Source organism: Lontra canadensis, unplaced genomic scaffold (assembly GCF_010015895.1).
Source record: "Lontra canadensis isolate GAN:19392208 unplaced genomic scaffold, GSC_riverotter_1.0 scaffold27, whole genome shotgun sequence".
NCBI lineage: Eukaryota > Metazoa > Chordata > Mammalia > Carnivora > Mustelidae > Lontra > Lontra canadensis.
Genome location: NW_022631021.1, coordinates 12,215,302 through 12,227,931, shown reverse-complemented (window position 1 = coordinate 12,227,931; position 12,630 = coordinate 12,215,302). Strand labels below are relative to the sequence as shown.

The 12,630-nt window shown below is 36.1% G+C and overlaps 1 protein-coding gene across 1 annotated transcript in view; it reads right to left on the bottom strand.

Moving 5' to 3' along the window:
• Positions 1-2,343: 2,343 nt before the first annotated feature.
• Positions 2,344-12,630, bottom strand: part of EYS (eyes shut homolog) — a 1,652,140-nt gene continuing 1,641,853 nt past the window's right edge. Inside the window, 3 exon segments of the mRNA XM_032864581.1 lie at positions 2,344-3,246; positions 3,249-3,545; positions 9,158-9,319. Coding sequence (XP_032720472.1) covers positions 2,357-3,246; positions 3,249-3,545; positions 9,158-9,319 — 1,349 coding nt within the window. The 3' untranslated portion in view covers positions 2,344-2,356.

Here is a 12,630-nt window from a genome sequence, read left to right as displayed (position 1 = left end):
ATGAATAATGGTGATAATTCATCACATGATATTTTAGATTTTAAAGGTAAACATTTTTTTTTTTTTTTTTTGCACCAAATCATTTTAACCTACAGGGAATTGCTAGGTAGCAGTTTTAGGTTCTTATTTTGTACTAGATTTTTGGAATTCAGTGGTGAGCAGTACCATCTCTTGGAGCTTGCAGTGTGGTATAGAAGACCAGTGGTCACATCTTAATGTAAAATTGCAGCTGTCAGAAGCAGCTCCAAAGCAGTAACTCTCACACTTTGGTTTCAGGACCCCTTTACTTTACAAAATTACTGAGAACCCTAAATATTTATGGATTATAACACTTAGCAATTTAGAAATTAAATGTTACAATTTTTAAAATATGTAACAATGATCCTATTATGTTAATATAACATTTGTATGAAAATAACTCACACTAATCTTAGAATGTCATTGTTTTCATTTTTGCACATCTCCATAGTCTGACTTAACACAGCTGGGTTCCCTTACATGCCTCTGCATTCGGTGTTGTGCAGTATGTCATTTTGTTTGAAATACATGAAGAAAATCTGACTTCACATGGAATTGTCATTGAGAAAAGAAGTACTCTGGGGATCCCCAGAAAATTTACGGGCTTTCAGGGGTCCGCTGAAATGTTGGGAAGGGCTGCTTTAAGGATAGTACTCTGCATTTATTTTGAGGGAATACGTGGCCTACTGTGATAGGGGGTGTGGTTCATTGAAGCTTTGGTAGCCTTACCTAGAACAGCTTTCTAACCTGTATACATAAAATGTATATCTTTGAAGTTAGATCTAATTATCAGCCATCAAAACAATTTAAGAGCAGGTATCATTATCTTAATATCACCAAAGTTAAATGGTACAATCCAAAACAAATTTAGGTCACAGTTTTTCAGCAAACACTGGGCAGTTTTCTTGCATGATTTTTGTTAAAACAAAAAAACTACTTTGGATCAATATGTAGACATTCTGCAGTTTTACATTATCTTTGTTCACACACGTTTTCTAATGTTAATATACTTGGGGACAATTTATGTCCCACTGAATGGTGCCAAAATTCTTCACTTTAGTTCTGGGGCCCTCCAAGGGCATCTACAGCTTTCTGATTGCAATGGTGTGGCAAAAACCACCCCTGCCCCCAAATCTAAAATCCTTCAAATGATAAATTGCTTACCTGGTTTCTTTGTACAGACTGGAACCTGCAGAGGCAGATCCTGCTTAATAGCATTGAGAAGCTAACCATGCACCAGTCCTTTCATTTGTAAACTCTTCTCCATTTAATAAGATAATTATGTACTTTTCCTTTCAAAAGTCTACAAGTTGCTTATTAAGATAATTTTTTTTTTCTACACATAGTCCTACCTATTAGTGCATTGTGTCATTGATGGTGTCTGTTGCTTTCTTGGTGGCCAAACTGTCACAAATATTAAACTCTAAAAATCCTAAATAACAACAACAGCAATAACTACTTTCCCCATCCGCAGTGGTGGAGTGGGGTGGGGAGAGAAAATTCTATTCACAAATATGTTAATAAATGGTGGTTGGGTAAAATGGACTTTCACAAGTTATGCCTTTAATGGTACAGAGAGAACCAATGGTACTATTCAGAACCTGCTTTATGTCCAATTGTGAGAACTCTAGACTTGAAAAGTTAAGTGTAAATAAAGTTTCATTTTATATTTGATGAGTTATAGAAGTACCTGGTTTAAAAGGTCAAGTAAGTCTGTAAGGTTTATAACAACCCAACACAGTGTTTGCACTATTCTTTTCTCCAGAGGTAACTATTTTTGATTCTTTTAGCCATTTCTTAGGATGTTTGCCTTCATATTTGTAACATGGTATATGCTAAAAAAAAGAAAAAAAAAGTTGCAAAAACTATTAATGTCTTACTGTGGAAGATAAGAGTTTAACCCTCACCAGCCAACCCCGCCTTTCTCCACCTCTGCCTTCTTTTTGTTTAAGTCCATATTTAAATTTCACATTATTTCAATTATGTAAATATTCATAACTGAGCCATGAAATATAGTTATATATTTTTAATATAATTTTTATTTTTCCTATGGTTATTTGCTTTTTATTTTTCTTTGCATCATTTATCCCACCTAAATTTTATTTGAAAACAATTCACAGATGTGTAAACACAAAATGGGGTGAAAACTTTGGAACCAACAGATTTACAGATATATTGGATGTAGGAAAACAAATCGTTTCCTTAGCTATATTTTATAAACTTATAGAAAAAGATGTGTAGCATTTAGACTACAGTGTGCCAAAGAAATGAATATCTGAAACAACTACATTTACACATACATTTTGTAAATTAAAATCACAAGTAGTAGTTTATATAATTAATTTTGTTCATCTCCATTAAAGACATTGTATCCCTCTGATTTAATTAGCTCAATTTTTTTTGAGTCCTGAAAAAATACATCTTTAATTTTGCCTACAAAAGCTCTTTTAAAAATCTCTCGAGTCACTTCATTTACCTTTTGGCCATATTCAAAGCCCCCTAGATAACTAATGCCATCATAGTTTAGAGCAACAAATTTTTTGTGGGGGTCAATATCCTCAGAGATGACTAGATTGTCATCCAGGTAGGCCTTAATAAGAGTCTGATTTTGAATTACTCTTACATGGTACCATTTATTACGAAAGAATGTGCCATTGTTATAGGTCATAGGCACAGAAATGCTTTCTCCTAAGTTAACTGCTATTTTCAAGGACTGATTATGGAGACCAATTGCCAGAAAATCATTTTCTTCATTTTGAGCTTTTCCTATCCATACAATTAAGCCTTCTGTTTCAGCAGTACTGAAATTTAAAGATATAGTAGTGAACTGAAGGTTTCTCCTTCTGTAATCTGGATCAATGTATTTAATGTAAGAATTACCCATAAATTTTGCAGTTGAAAATGAAGTTTTGTTTTCACAATACTTTCCCACCCAACCCAAAGCACACAAACAAGTGTAAGAATATGACTCTTCAGGTATACATAGAGATTGGTGAAGACAAAGATGATTCAAACAATACACAGACCGGTCACATGTATTTCCAGCCCAATGTGGCAAACATCTGCAAGAAAAAGTTGTGCCATTTACTACACATTCACCCCTATTTCTGCACACATTGTACCCACAGGGTGTCCCATCACAGTCACCTACATTTGAACCTCGTTTTGCTCCTAATTCAGTTAGTTGTAATACTTGATTATTTATAATAACTTCTCGGACGCAACCATGAAACCTATAGGTTCACTTGCTATGGACATAGGATTTACAAGATTCAAGGATGACACTCCCCCAATATAGAAGTCAGTATGTGTGTCCAGGGAGCTCATTTTAGCGTTGGCTTTTTCCGTTACATTTATCCCATCCAGATCCAGGTAGCCTTCCGCACCAACTCTTCCTGCTTTAATCACATGCCAAGTACTTCCATCCATCATTACTTTTTGGAGAGTTTCTAGAATGATAGTTCCGTCACCAAGGTTGTAGCGAAATTGAACAGAACCATTTACTAAGGAGATACATAAAAAATCACCTATTGAGAAAGAAAACGAGTTAATTAGTAACGGTAAAATGTTGCTCCATTAAAAACTCTTGCCCTTTGGCCATTTGAGTAAGCTTTGGTTTTGGGGAAAAAAAAGCAATAGTCTTGAACACAATAATGTTAGAGAATTTTGTTTCCATTTACAGATAAAAATATATCTGTGTATATTCGTACATACATCTTGTATTATTCAGGAATTGGCCACGTAAGTTTTTCCTAGTTGTAAATATTTCACACTGAATGAATGTATTGTGGTTCTTCAGTTAAAGTGAGGCTTTCCTTTAATGATTTTATATGGTTAAGGATGAATGTGTAAAAAGTAACTTAGATGTGTTACTCCAAGCTGCTGATTCTGTTTTTGAGACTGAAGAAGTAAGCACGAGGATTATGAGCAGTTAATTCTGGTGCTATAACACCTCTTCTTACAGTGTATTCTGCCCAAAGTTTCAGCCATGGCCTCCGCGTCAGGTTCCATCTACGGCGACACAAATCCTTAGCTGAGATCTCCGCTTGGATGTTTTAAAGGCACATCAAACTCCAAAGTTCATATTTCAGTTTGTGAACTTCCTCCCACACACATGACATCTTCTGGTCTTTCCAAACCAGAAGATGTCATGTCTTTCCAGTGAGTCACTCCCTCGTCCTCCAGTTCTTCAAACCAAAAATTTAGGTTTGATCCTCAATTCCATATATTTTTTTTGTTCCACAATAATCAGTCTATCAAAGATAGGTCTCTAATGAAACGGATTTATCAGCATTTTGGTTCACTGTAAACCTCTTATTCTGTCTACTTACGCCACCTTCATTAGTTTTACTGTCATCTCCAGCTTAATCGATTGCTAGAGTCTCCCTTCCTTTCTATTGATTTTAGAATCAACACTGAAGCTAAAATGATCTTTTCAAATGAAAAGTTCTGGTCATTATACCACCTTTTAATGGCATTCATTGTTGTTGAGATAAGAGCCTAAAATCCTTAACATGTATAGAACCTCAGCGGGTCCCTTGCCCCTTTCTCTAGATTTACCTGGGGTGTATTCTCCCCTCTTCCTCTAATCCCTTTACTCCAGCAACACTGACCTTGTTCTTGCCTCAGAATCTTTGCATATGTTGTTTTCTTTTTTCTTGGAATACTCCCGCACGTCCCCATTCCATCTCACCTAGGTGACGACTACCCTTCAGGTCAGAGTTTAAATGCCACTTCCTCAGAGAAGTGTTCCTTGATTCCCCCAGAGTTGGTCAGGGTTGTTTCTATTAGTTCTTTAATTGCACCATGATTCCCTCCTTCCCAGTATTTATCTCACTTTAAAGTTGTATTGTCATCTGTGAACAAATCTGAACAAATACCCAGCATATGTATGAAATTGCAGTGAGGCATTCAGATGAAAAGTAAATGCAACTCGGTGCCTAGTAAAGAACGCAGCCCTTCAGTGTAAGACTGTTTTAAGAGGTTAGCAACCTATAGAGATACCTTCCTCAAAATAGCATTTTTTTTTTCCTCTAACATTTCACAACCATGTTTTCCTTTCTTACCCAAGGAGATTTCTTGGCACATGCTGCTCTTCCTTTTTTTCTTGGGCAGCGCCACACTCCTTCACTCCCCCCTACACGGTGTCCATTCTTCTGTTCATCCTTGTGGTCCACTTCAGACCATTATTCAAGACAGCTGGGAGACCTAACAACGCTCCAGTCCTACGCCTATGATTTCTGCTTGAGAAAACTATATGATTCCATGCAAAATATGGGTCTCTTAATCATTTTTCTTATAAATAATTTCTAGTGAATATAATCTGTCATTACATCTGTGATTATTTGATTAACAGCTGCCTCATCCACTGGTTTGTAAACTTCATGAGAATAGGGTCTGTGTCTGATTTGGCCCAACAGTTTATCTCCAGTACCCAGCCTAGTACCTGGCACATAATTAGATGCTAAATATACAATTGTTGAATTAAGGAATCACCTTTGTGGGGCACCTGGGTGGCTCAGTGGGTTAAAGCCTCTGGTTAAGTCCTGGGATTGAGCCCCGCATCGGGCTCTCTGCTCAACGGGGAGCCTGCTTTCCCCCCAACTCTATTTGCCTTTCTGCCTACTTATGATCTCTGTCAAATAAATAAATAAAATCTTCTAAAAAATTCACCTTTGTATAGTTGTGGGGTGAGATGATGAAGAGTATTTCTCAAATACTAGCTTGAGGCTGGAAGCAAGAAATATAACCTCTTTATCCTATAATGATGTAGAAATTTAAAAAAAAAATCCAAGAAAAGGAAGAAATTCACTTCATCTATTTTCTAACATCAGTAATATTTTAAGTCGAAAGAGAGAGAAGCAGCATTTGCAAACTTTTAATATGAAAGAAGATTAAATGTGGACTGAATCATCTAAATTTTTGTACCATAAGAAACTAGAACAATGAAACATAATTGATACTAACTTTTAAAAATGTATAACACTCTGAATATACTTTGTGGACTGTAAGTGGACACAAACAAATCTTCACAGTGTTACGGAAGAAGTTTCTCTTGCTACTTGTGTCATAGAGTGTCCTGTAGTAAACAGTGTTACGGTGAAGGGCTACATTGGAATATAAAATATCTAAAAAATGATTAGGAAAGCTAAAGATGTGATCTATAATATCACTGGTTAAATTGTCAACTCTGAGAGCAAAGAGAATACTTCTGCCAAGGAAAGCTTATTTTTTTTTTTTTTAAGATTTATTTATTTGACAGATCACAAGTAGGCAGAAGGCAGGCAGAGAGAGAGGAGGAAGCAGACTCCCTGCTGAGCAAAGAGCCCAATGTGGGGCTCCATCCCAGGACCCTGGGATCACGACCTGAGCTGAAGGCAGAGGCTTTAACCCACTGAGCCACCCAGGTGCCCCAAGGATGGCTTACTTTAACAGTTTTGTGGGTATGTTCTTGTCTTGTGGAGAACTGACCCCCAAAAAAGTGTTTTTCTTGTCCCCTCTCTGTGTCCTTGGAAACTAAAATTGCTGTTGTAACTGTATTGGCAGATTTTGTTATACAAACCTTTATTTTAGTAGACTAGAACATGGGTCATTGCTGTAGTCATGAGTCATGAGTACAGACTGGCATTAGGGTAAGCATATGGTAGAAGTTGACCACTAGTGGACAGTCCTTCTAAGAAACTGAGGCCATAAATGGAATGAACATCATAAATAATTCACCTTGGCTATTTAATGCCTATTTAACCATGTCTAGGGCCCTCCCTCCCTCATCTGTGCTGCCATTGCCTCCACACCTCACCTACCCCAGCCATGCATCAGAGATCAAAGCAACCTTTTAGGACCTCACATTTGTGAAGGGGCTATAGAAGAAGTATATTAGGGAAATTTTATATACTTTGATCTCCCTAACAGGAAAGTGAAGGTAATATTAACTTACTTATCTTTTATTATTTGTTTGAGTATTTTTAACATTATATTGTAGATGACCAGGCTTTTTTAAAAACATATTTTGTGAGGATTATAACTATATCAAGATGAATTCAGGCTGTCTGTGATTATTTGTGCTTAATATAGTATTGGTAACTTTTGTGTATCAAAACACTTTAAGGTATGAAATCGTTAACAGCAATGGATGAACAGGTGCCAAGGGTATATTTCTTTAAAATCTCTTTCCAAAATCAAAGATCTCAAATCAATGAAGACAATTTTGAAATTATCAATTTGTTTTAAATTTTATATTATTTGAGATTATTAAAATTATTATCTCTACAGAGATAAGAGATACCTTATAAACTGAAAATTAGGCTTTTCACATATGAAAACCTATTTGGTTGCTGATACCAATTTATTTTTTTACATTGTGTATTTAGTGGGCATTTTTTTAGGAGAAGCTCCTCTCAGCAGAGAATCAGAAGGCTCAGTTAATGTTTACATCAGACATAACTCTTAAAGAAGGTACAAAGTACGAAAACATCACTTGTATTTTATGCAACTGTAAATAAATGAAATATACTTTACCACTTCATTACATCAACTGAACATAAATAAATAAATAAATAAATAAATAAATAAATAAATAAATGCTTTTCATCTGATAAATACCTTTAGGTTAATCTGAGTCTGGGAATGTGAAGCTTAGATTTTTAATATTTTAGAGTTTTCATGATTTCCTTACTTAAGTGTCAGATGCAGCACCAACCATGACATGAAACTGATATATGTTTTCATCTCTCTTTGTAAACAGTGTCTGAGGCAGAAAAAAGGAAAATCTTGACTGACATGAAGTGCCATTTAATAACAAATGTAAGAAAAATATGCTTTTGGACTCCTATATATATTAATGTGTATGAGCTTTTAATTTAACATACATAGACATAAATATGTATCTAGTGTACTAATTATAAAACTACATTATGACAGTCTTCACCAGTACAGTGCCAAATATATCCCCTGATTTTATGCCCTTAACCATACAAAGGTTAATCCTGAGTTTTTTAATGGGCAACATAACTAAAGTTGATTTTTTTAATGTCTCTTGATTTAGAAGTAGAAAATTTCTGTTTGTGGACAATTTTTTCATTTGACTTTTTTAACAGGGAGATTTAATCATAAATTTAAAATGAAATAGAAAATCTCAGGAAAACAAATCTCTTCTAAGATATATTTTGTAGTACAATCATGTTATCTTTTTTTCTTTAAGATTATCTTTTCTCTTTGAAATTATTTTGAAGGTATTTCACCAGTGCATTGAGATGGAAACACTTTAGTCTAATTCTCTGATATTCTAATCATTTAGCAGCATATTAAGACACATTCAAAAGAGCTACTTAGATTAGATTGTGAAAATCAGGGTATCATTTGTGTTGGCTGTGGAAAACAAAAACCGATTTAATTATTTCCCAATACTAAAATTTCATTTTCTGAGAAACAAGATGAAAGAAAAGCCAAATGTAAAATTTAAAAATACTTTTCAATAGAATGTAACTATAAATGCAGATGTCTTCATCAAAATTCTGGAGAAAGATATATGAAAATGGAAATCAATAGTAAAGTAATAAAAACTCAAAAACAATTTTTTAAACTGCAACATACTGCATGGATATTTTTATTCCATATTATTCTGCAATAATTGTGCTACTTTTATAGTTAAAAATATTTTTACAAACTTATTTTGGAATGTGAATCCTAGGTTTACTATGTAGGTAACATGTAGATACTATGTAGATAACTTAAAGAAAATTTTTGGAGCTATAAATGTGGATGGATTTACTGGAAATATATCAATCGTGACTTCCTTTCATTTATTTTTTATATACATATTTTGTTCCTTTTGACATAAAACTATTATACTTGGCTTCAACCTCTTTTGTGATGGGAGTGTTATGCAGTTCAGAATATACTATATTTGGTTTTTGCTAGCTTTAATTCTAAAGCTCTTGCTATTTTATTGAAATTTATAGAGAGTTCATAAACATACACTTGCAGTGATAACAGAACATATAAGTATCAAGTATTTACATATTTTATAGACTCAGTGACTTAAAAAAATAAAAATACTCCATTACACATTACTTAAAAGACTACTGGGAATTTGTTAGGGTCCCAACCCCCTCCACCATAAACATCCTGCCAGCTTTACCTGATTGTGCTTTTAAGTGTTGTGCAACATAAAATAAGATGCCATCTGCAGAAAGAGGCTGAAACTGCAACTGAATATGTGTCTTTTTTCGAATACGGAAGGAAGCAAAAGACATCCAGGATAATTCATGGCTTCTGAAAGATGGATCACTGATAGAAAAAACTAAAAAAACAAAAACATGAGTTAAAAAAAGTCAGTATGGCTGATAAGTACAGTAAAGTTACATGATTTTATCATTTAAGAAGTTACCTTAATTTAACTTTCAAGAGTTATTCCTTGCTAAATACATTGATGGTAATAAATCTGTTCAATCCCACTAACTGCAGGCTTTTTATAACGGAGCCAATTATTGAAAAGCCTTCTATTACTTGTGGTAACTATGCTCCCTTTGGCTGGTGCTGTGTGCCACAGATCCTCTAGATTACATTATAGAGAGGCATAGATGCATAGATTCTGAGAGTTTTATTCTTATCTCAAGAAATAGAAGTAGAAATTCTTGGGAATGCCTTGCATTAATAATGCTTTAAAAAAGATGATTCCAATTGTGGGAGGTGGAAGGCATCACAATATGAATTATTCTTTAGTTTCTATATTTCTGATTAAAATGTAGAGTATAATCAAGTCAATATAAGATTAAAGTGATTATATAAATGGAAATAAATATCAGTTTACTTAACAATAATTTAGATCCATATCTCTTCAGAAAGTATGAACCTTTGGGTTTTCCTTCATGTTAAGTCTGAATAAATTCAGATCAACTATGAACTGAAAAAGAATCATTATATAGATTTATAGTCCCTCAGATATTACTTGTTGGTTCTGTGTGTTCATAAGAGGAAGAAGGAAAGTTCTGAACATTTCGCAGCTTTTATCTCTATAGAGTCTATAGATTCTTTGTACCTCATTTTGTATGACAGCACTTCTCAGAGTGTGTGTGTGTGTGTGTGTGTGTGTGTGTGTGTATAAAGAAAATATATTTAAAAAAAAAAAAAAAAGGAAAGCCTGATCCTAGCTCCCCAAGAACTGAAGCTGATGCTTTGGAGCACTCTATTTTCAGTAGACTTGGTACATGTGGGGGCCTGTGCTGGTCTTCTGAGGGAGAGACTCACTGAGCTGGTTCACAGTCAGACCTGCCCTAGTAAAGATGACTCTGCTGGAAGTCCGGGAGTGGCGTTTGGTGCTAAGTAACCCCAGCCTCCACTGGAGGTGCTGTGTTTCTCTCTGAAGTCCAACAATGCCTGTGTGTTGGGGGTGGGGGCATAGGGAAGGTAGTGGAGTGTGGAAGATGGCATCACCCTCCTTCTTATCCCCAAGGAAGGGGACTCATGGCTGCTGCCGTTCAGGAGGCCCTCATGGAAGAATGAAAAAAATCTCCCCTCCCAGGGGATCCCCACACCATGGCATCTTGCACAAACCCTACACGCTGCTCTCTCTTCCACTCTCTCTCTGACTTTTCTCCATGAAAAGGGCTCCCTCCCCTTCACAGCACTGTAGCTCTTCTCTCCCCCACTTCACGTCTCCAAACCTTACATCTGCCATGTTCTCTCTGTCCAATTGTGCAGATTGTTTTCTTGATCCTCAGATTGATTTCCTAGTTATTCAAAAGGATTTGATGTTGATTTAGCTGCAATCGAGAGACAAGGCAAGCCCAGGGTCTCCCTACTATCCTGCCAACTTAACTTCTCCCCATGACCTTGACATATTTGAAGAATATTTTTCTCCTCTGTGTGTTTTTTTTTTTTTTAAGACTGATTTATTTATTTTAGAGAGAGAGAGAGAGAGTGTGTGCATGCGAGTTGGGGGAAGTGCAGAGGGAGAAGGAGAGAATCTCAAGCAGACTCCGGGATAAGCAGGGAGCCTGACATGGGGCGTGATTCCATGAGCCTGAGATCACCACCTGAGCTGAAACCAAGAGTCAGATGCTCAACTGTCACCCAGGTTTCCCCCTTCTCTGTTTTTTGAAAATAATATTCATCATTTTGGGTTTGGCTGATATTACTTCATAATTAGATTCAGGTTATACCTTCTTGGCTGAAATACATCACAGATGATGATGAGTTCTTCTCAGGGTTTCACATATGGAGACACACGATATCTTTCTGTTCCTCATTGGTGAAGTTAACTTGATTACCTTGGTCAAGGTGTTGGCTGCTTTTTTTCTACTGTATAATATTCCATTGTATAATTGTGGCTTTATTTTTTCTTGCAATTTGTATGCAGTCGGTGGGGAGATACTGTGAGACCATGTGTTATCTGCTATTCATCAAAACTACCCCCTAGATTTAACATCCACTGATGATTCTAGCCCAAGTAAGTCCTGACTTGGATGCAAAATGATAATTTTCCAGCTCTGCCAGTCTCTCCACAATTATGGCCTGGGTACTGTAGCTTCTCAACAGGCCTCTGGAATTCTCACAGAGGTATGAGGGTCCATTTGTTGTGTTAACTTGGCATCTGTTGAGGGAAGGAGAGCATGTAGCTTCCTATTCTGCCATCTTATTAACCTACTTCTCTGCTTTTAGTGCATCAATTTCTCTTAGAACCTAAAGCTCTGCAAGATTTTCCTCCTGTGTTAAAAACTTCATCATCTCCCTATCTTGGATGCAGCAACTTCATTTTTAAAAAATTTTCTTTTTTAAAATTTGTATTTATTTGAGGAAGAGAGAGAAAGAGAGAGAGCGTGCATGAGCAGGGAGAGGGGCAGAGGCAGAGAGGGAGGGAGAAGCAGACTCCCAGCTATTCAAGGAACCTGACACAGGGCTTGACCCCAGGACCTTGAGATCATGACCTAAGCCAAAGGCAGACACTTAACTAACTGTACCACCCAGGTGTCCCTTCCCCCTTTTCAAAACACACCTCTAATCACTGAAGTTGAACAAGTCCCACTAAAGGTTGTTTTACTACCAAGCGCTTTTGTTTTTAGCGATGACCTCAAGATTTCTAAAATAGATTAATTCCCAGAACACTGTTTCTTATGTTGGACTCAAAGTATGGACTACTTAATAAATAGATAGTTCTCAGTCTCCACATCATATAAGGCTATGAGGTTAAATAGATATTCCTCACTTATGCACATCTGCTGTGTTCTCAACAAATTATAGATTCAGGGCTATCCATTTTATTTTTTTATTTTTATTTATTTATTTATTTTTTTTAAAGATTTTATTTATTTATTTGAGAGAGAGGCAGTGAGAGAGAGCATGAACGAGGAGAAGGTCAGAGGGAGAAGCAGACTCCCCATGGAGCTGGGAGCCCGATGCGGGACTCGATCCCGGGACTCTGGGATCATGACCTGAGCCGAAGGCAGTCGTCCAACCAACTGAGCCACCCAGGCGTCCCGGGGCTATCCATTTTATACTTTCAATCTCATTATATTTAATGCAAAAGATTTTGATTTTAACCACAGCTCTTCTACTGTACCACAGCTATGTTTTATTCAGTTAGTAAAGACAATGAGATAAAAATAATTTAAG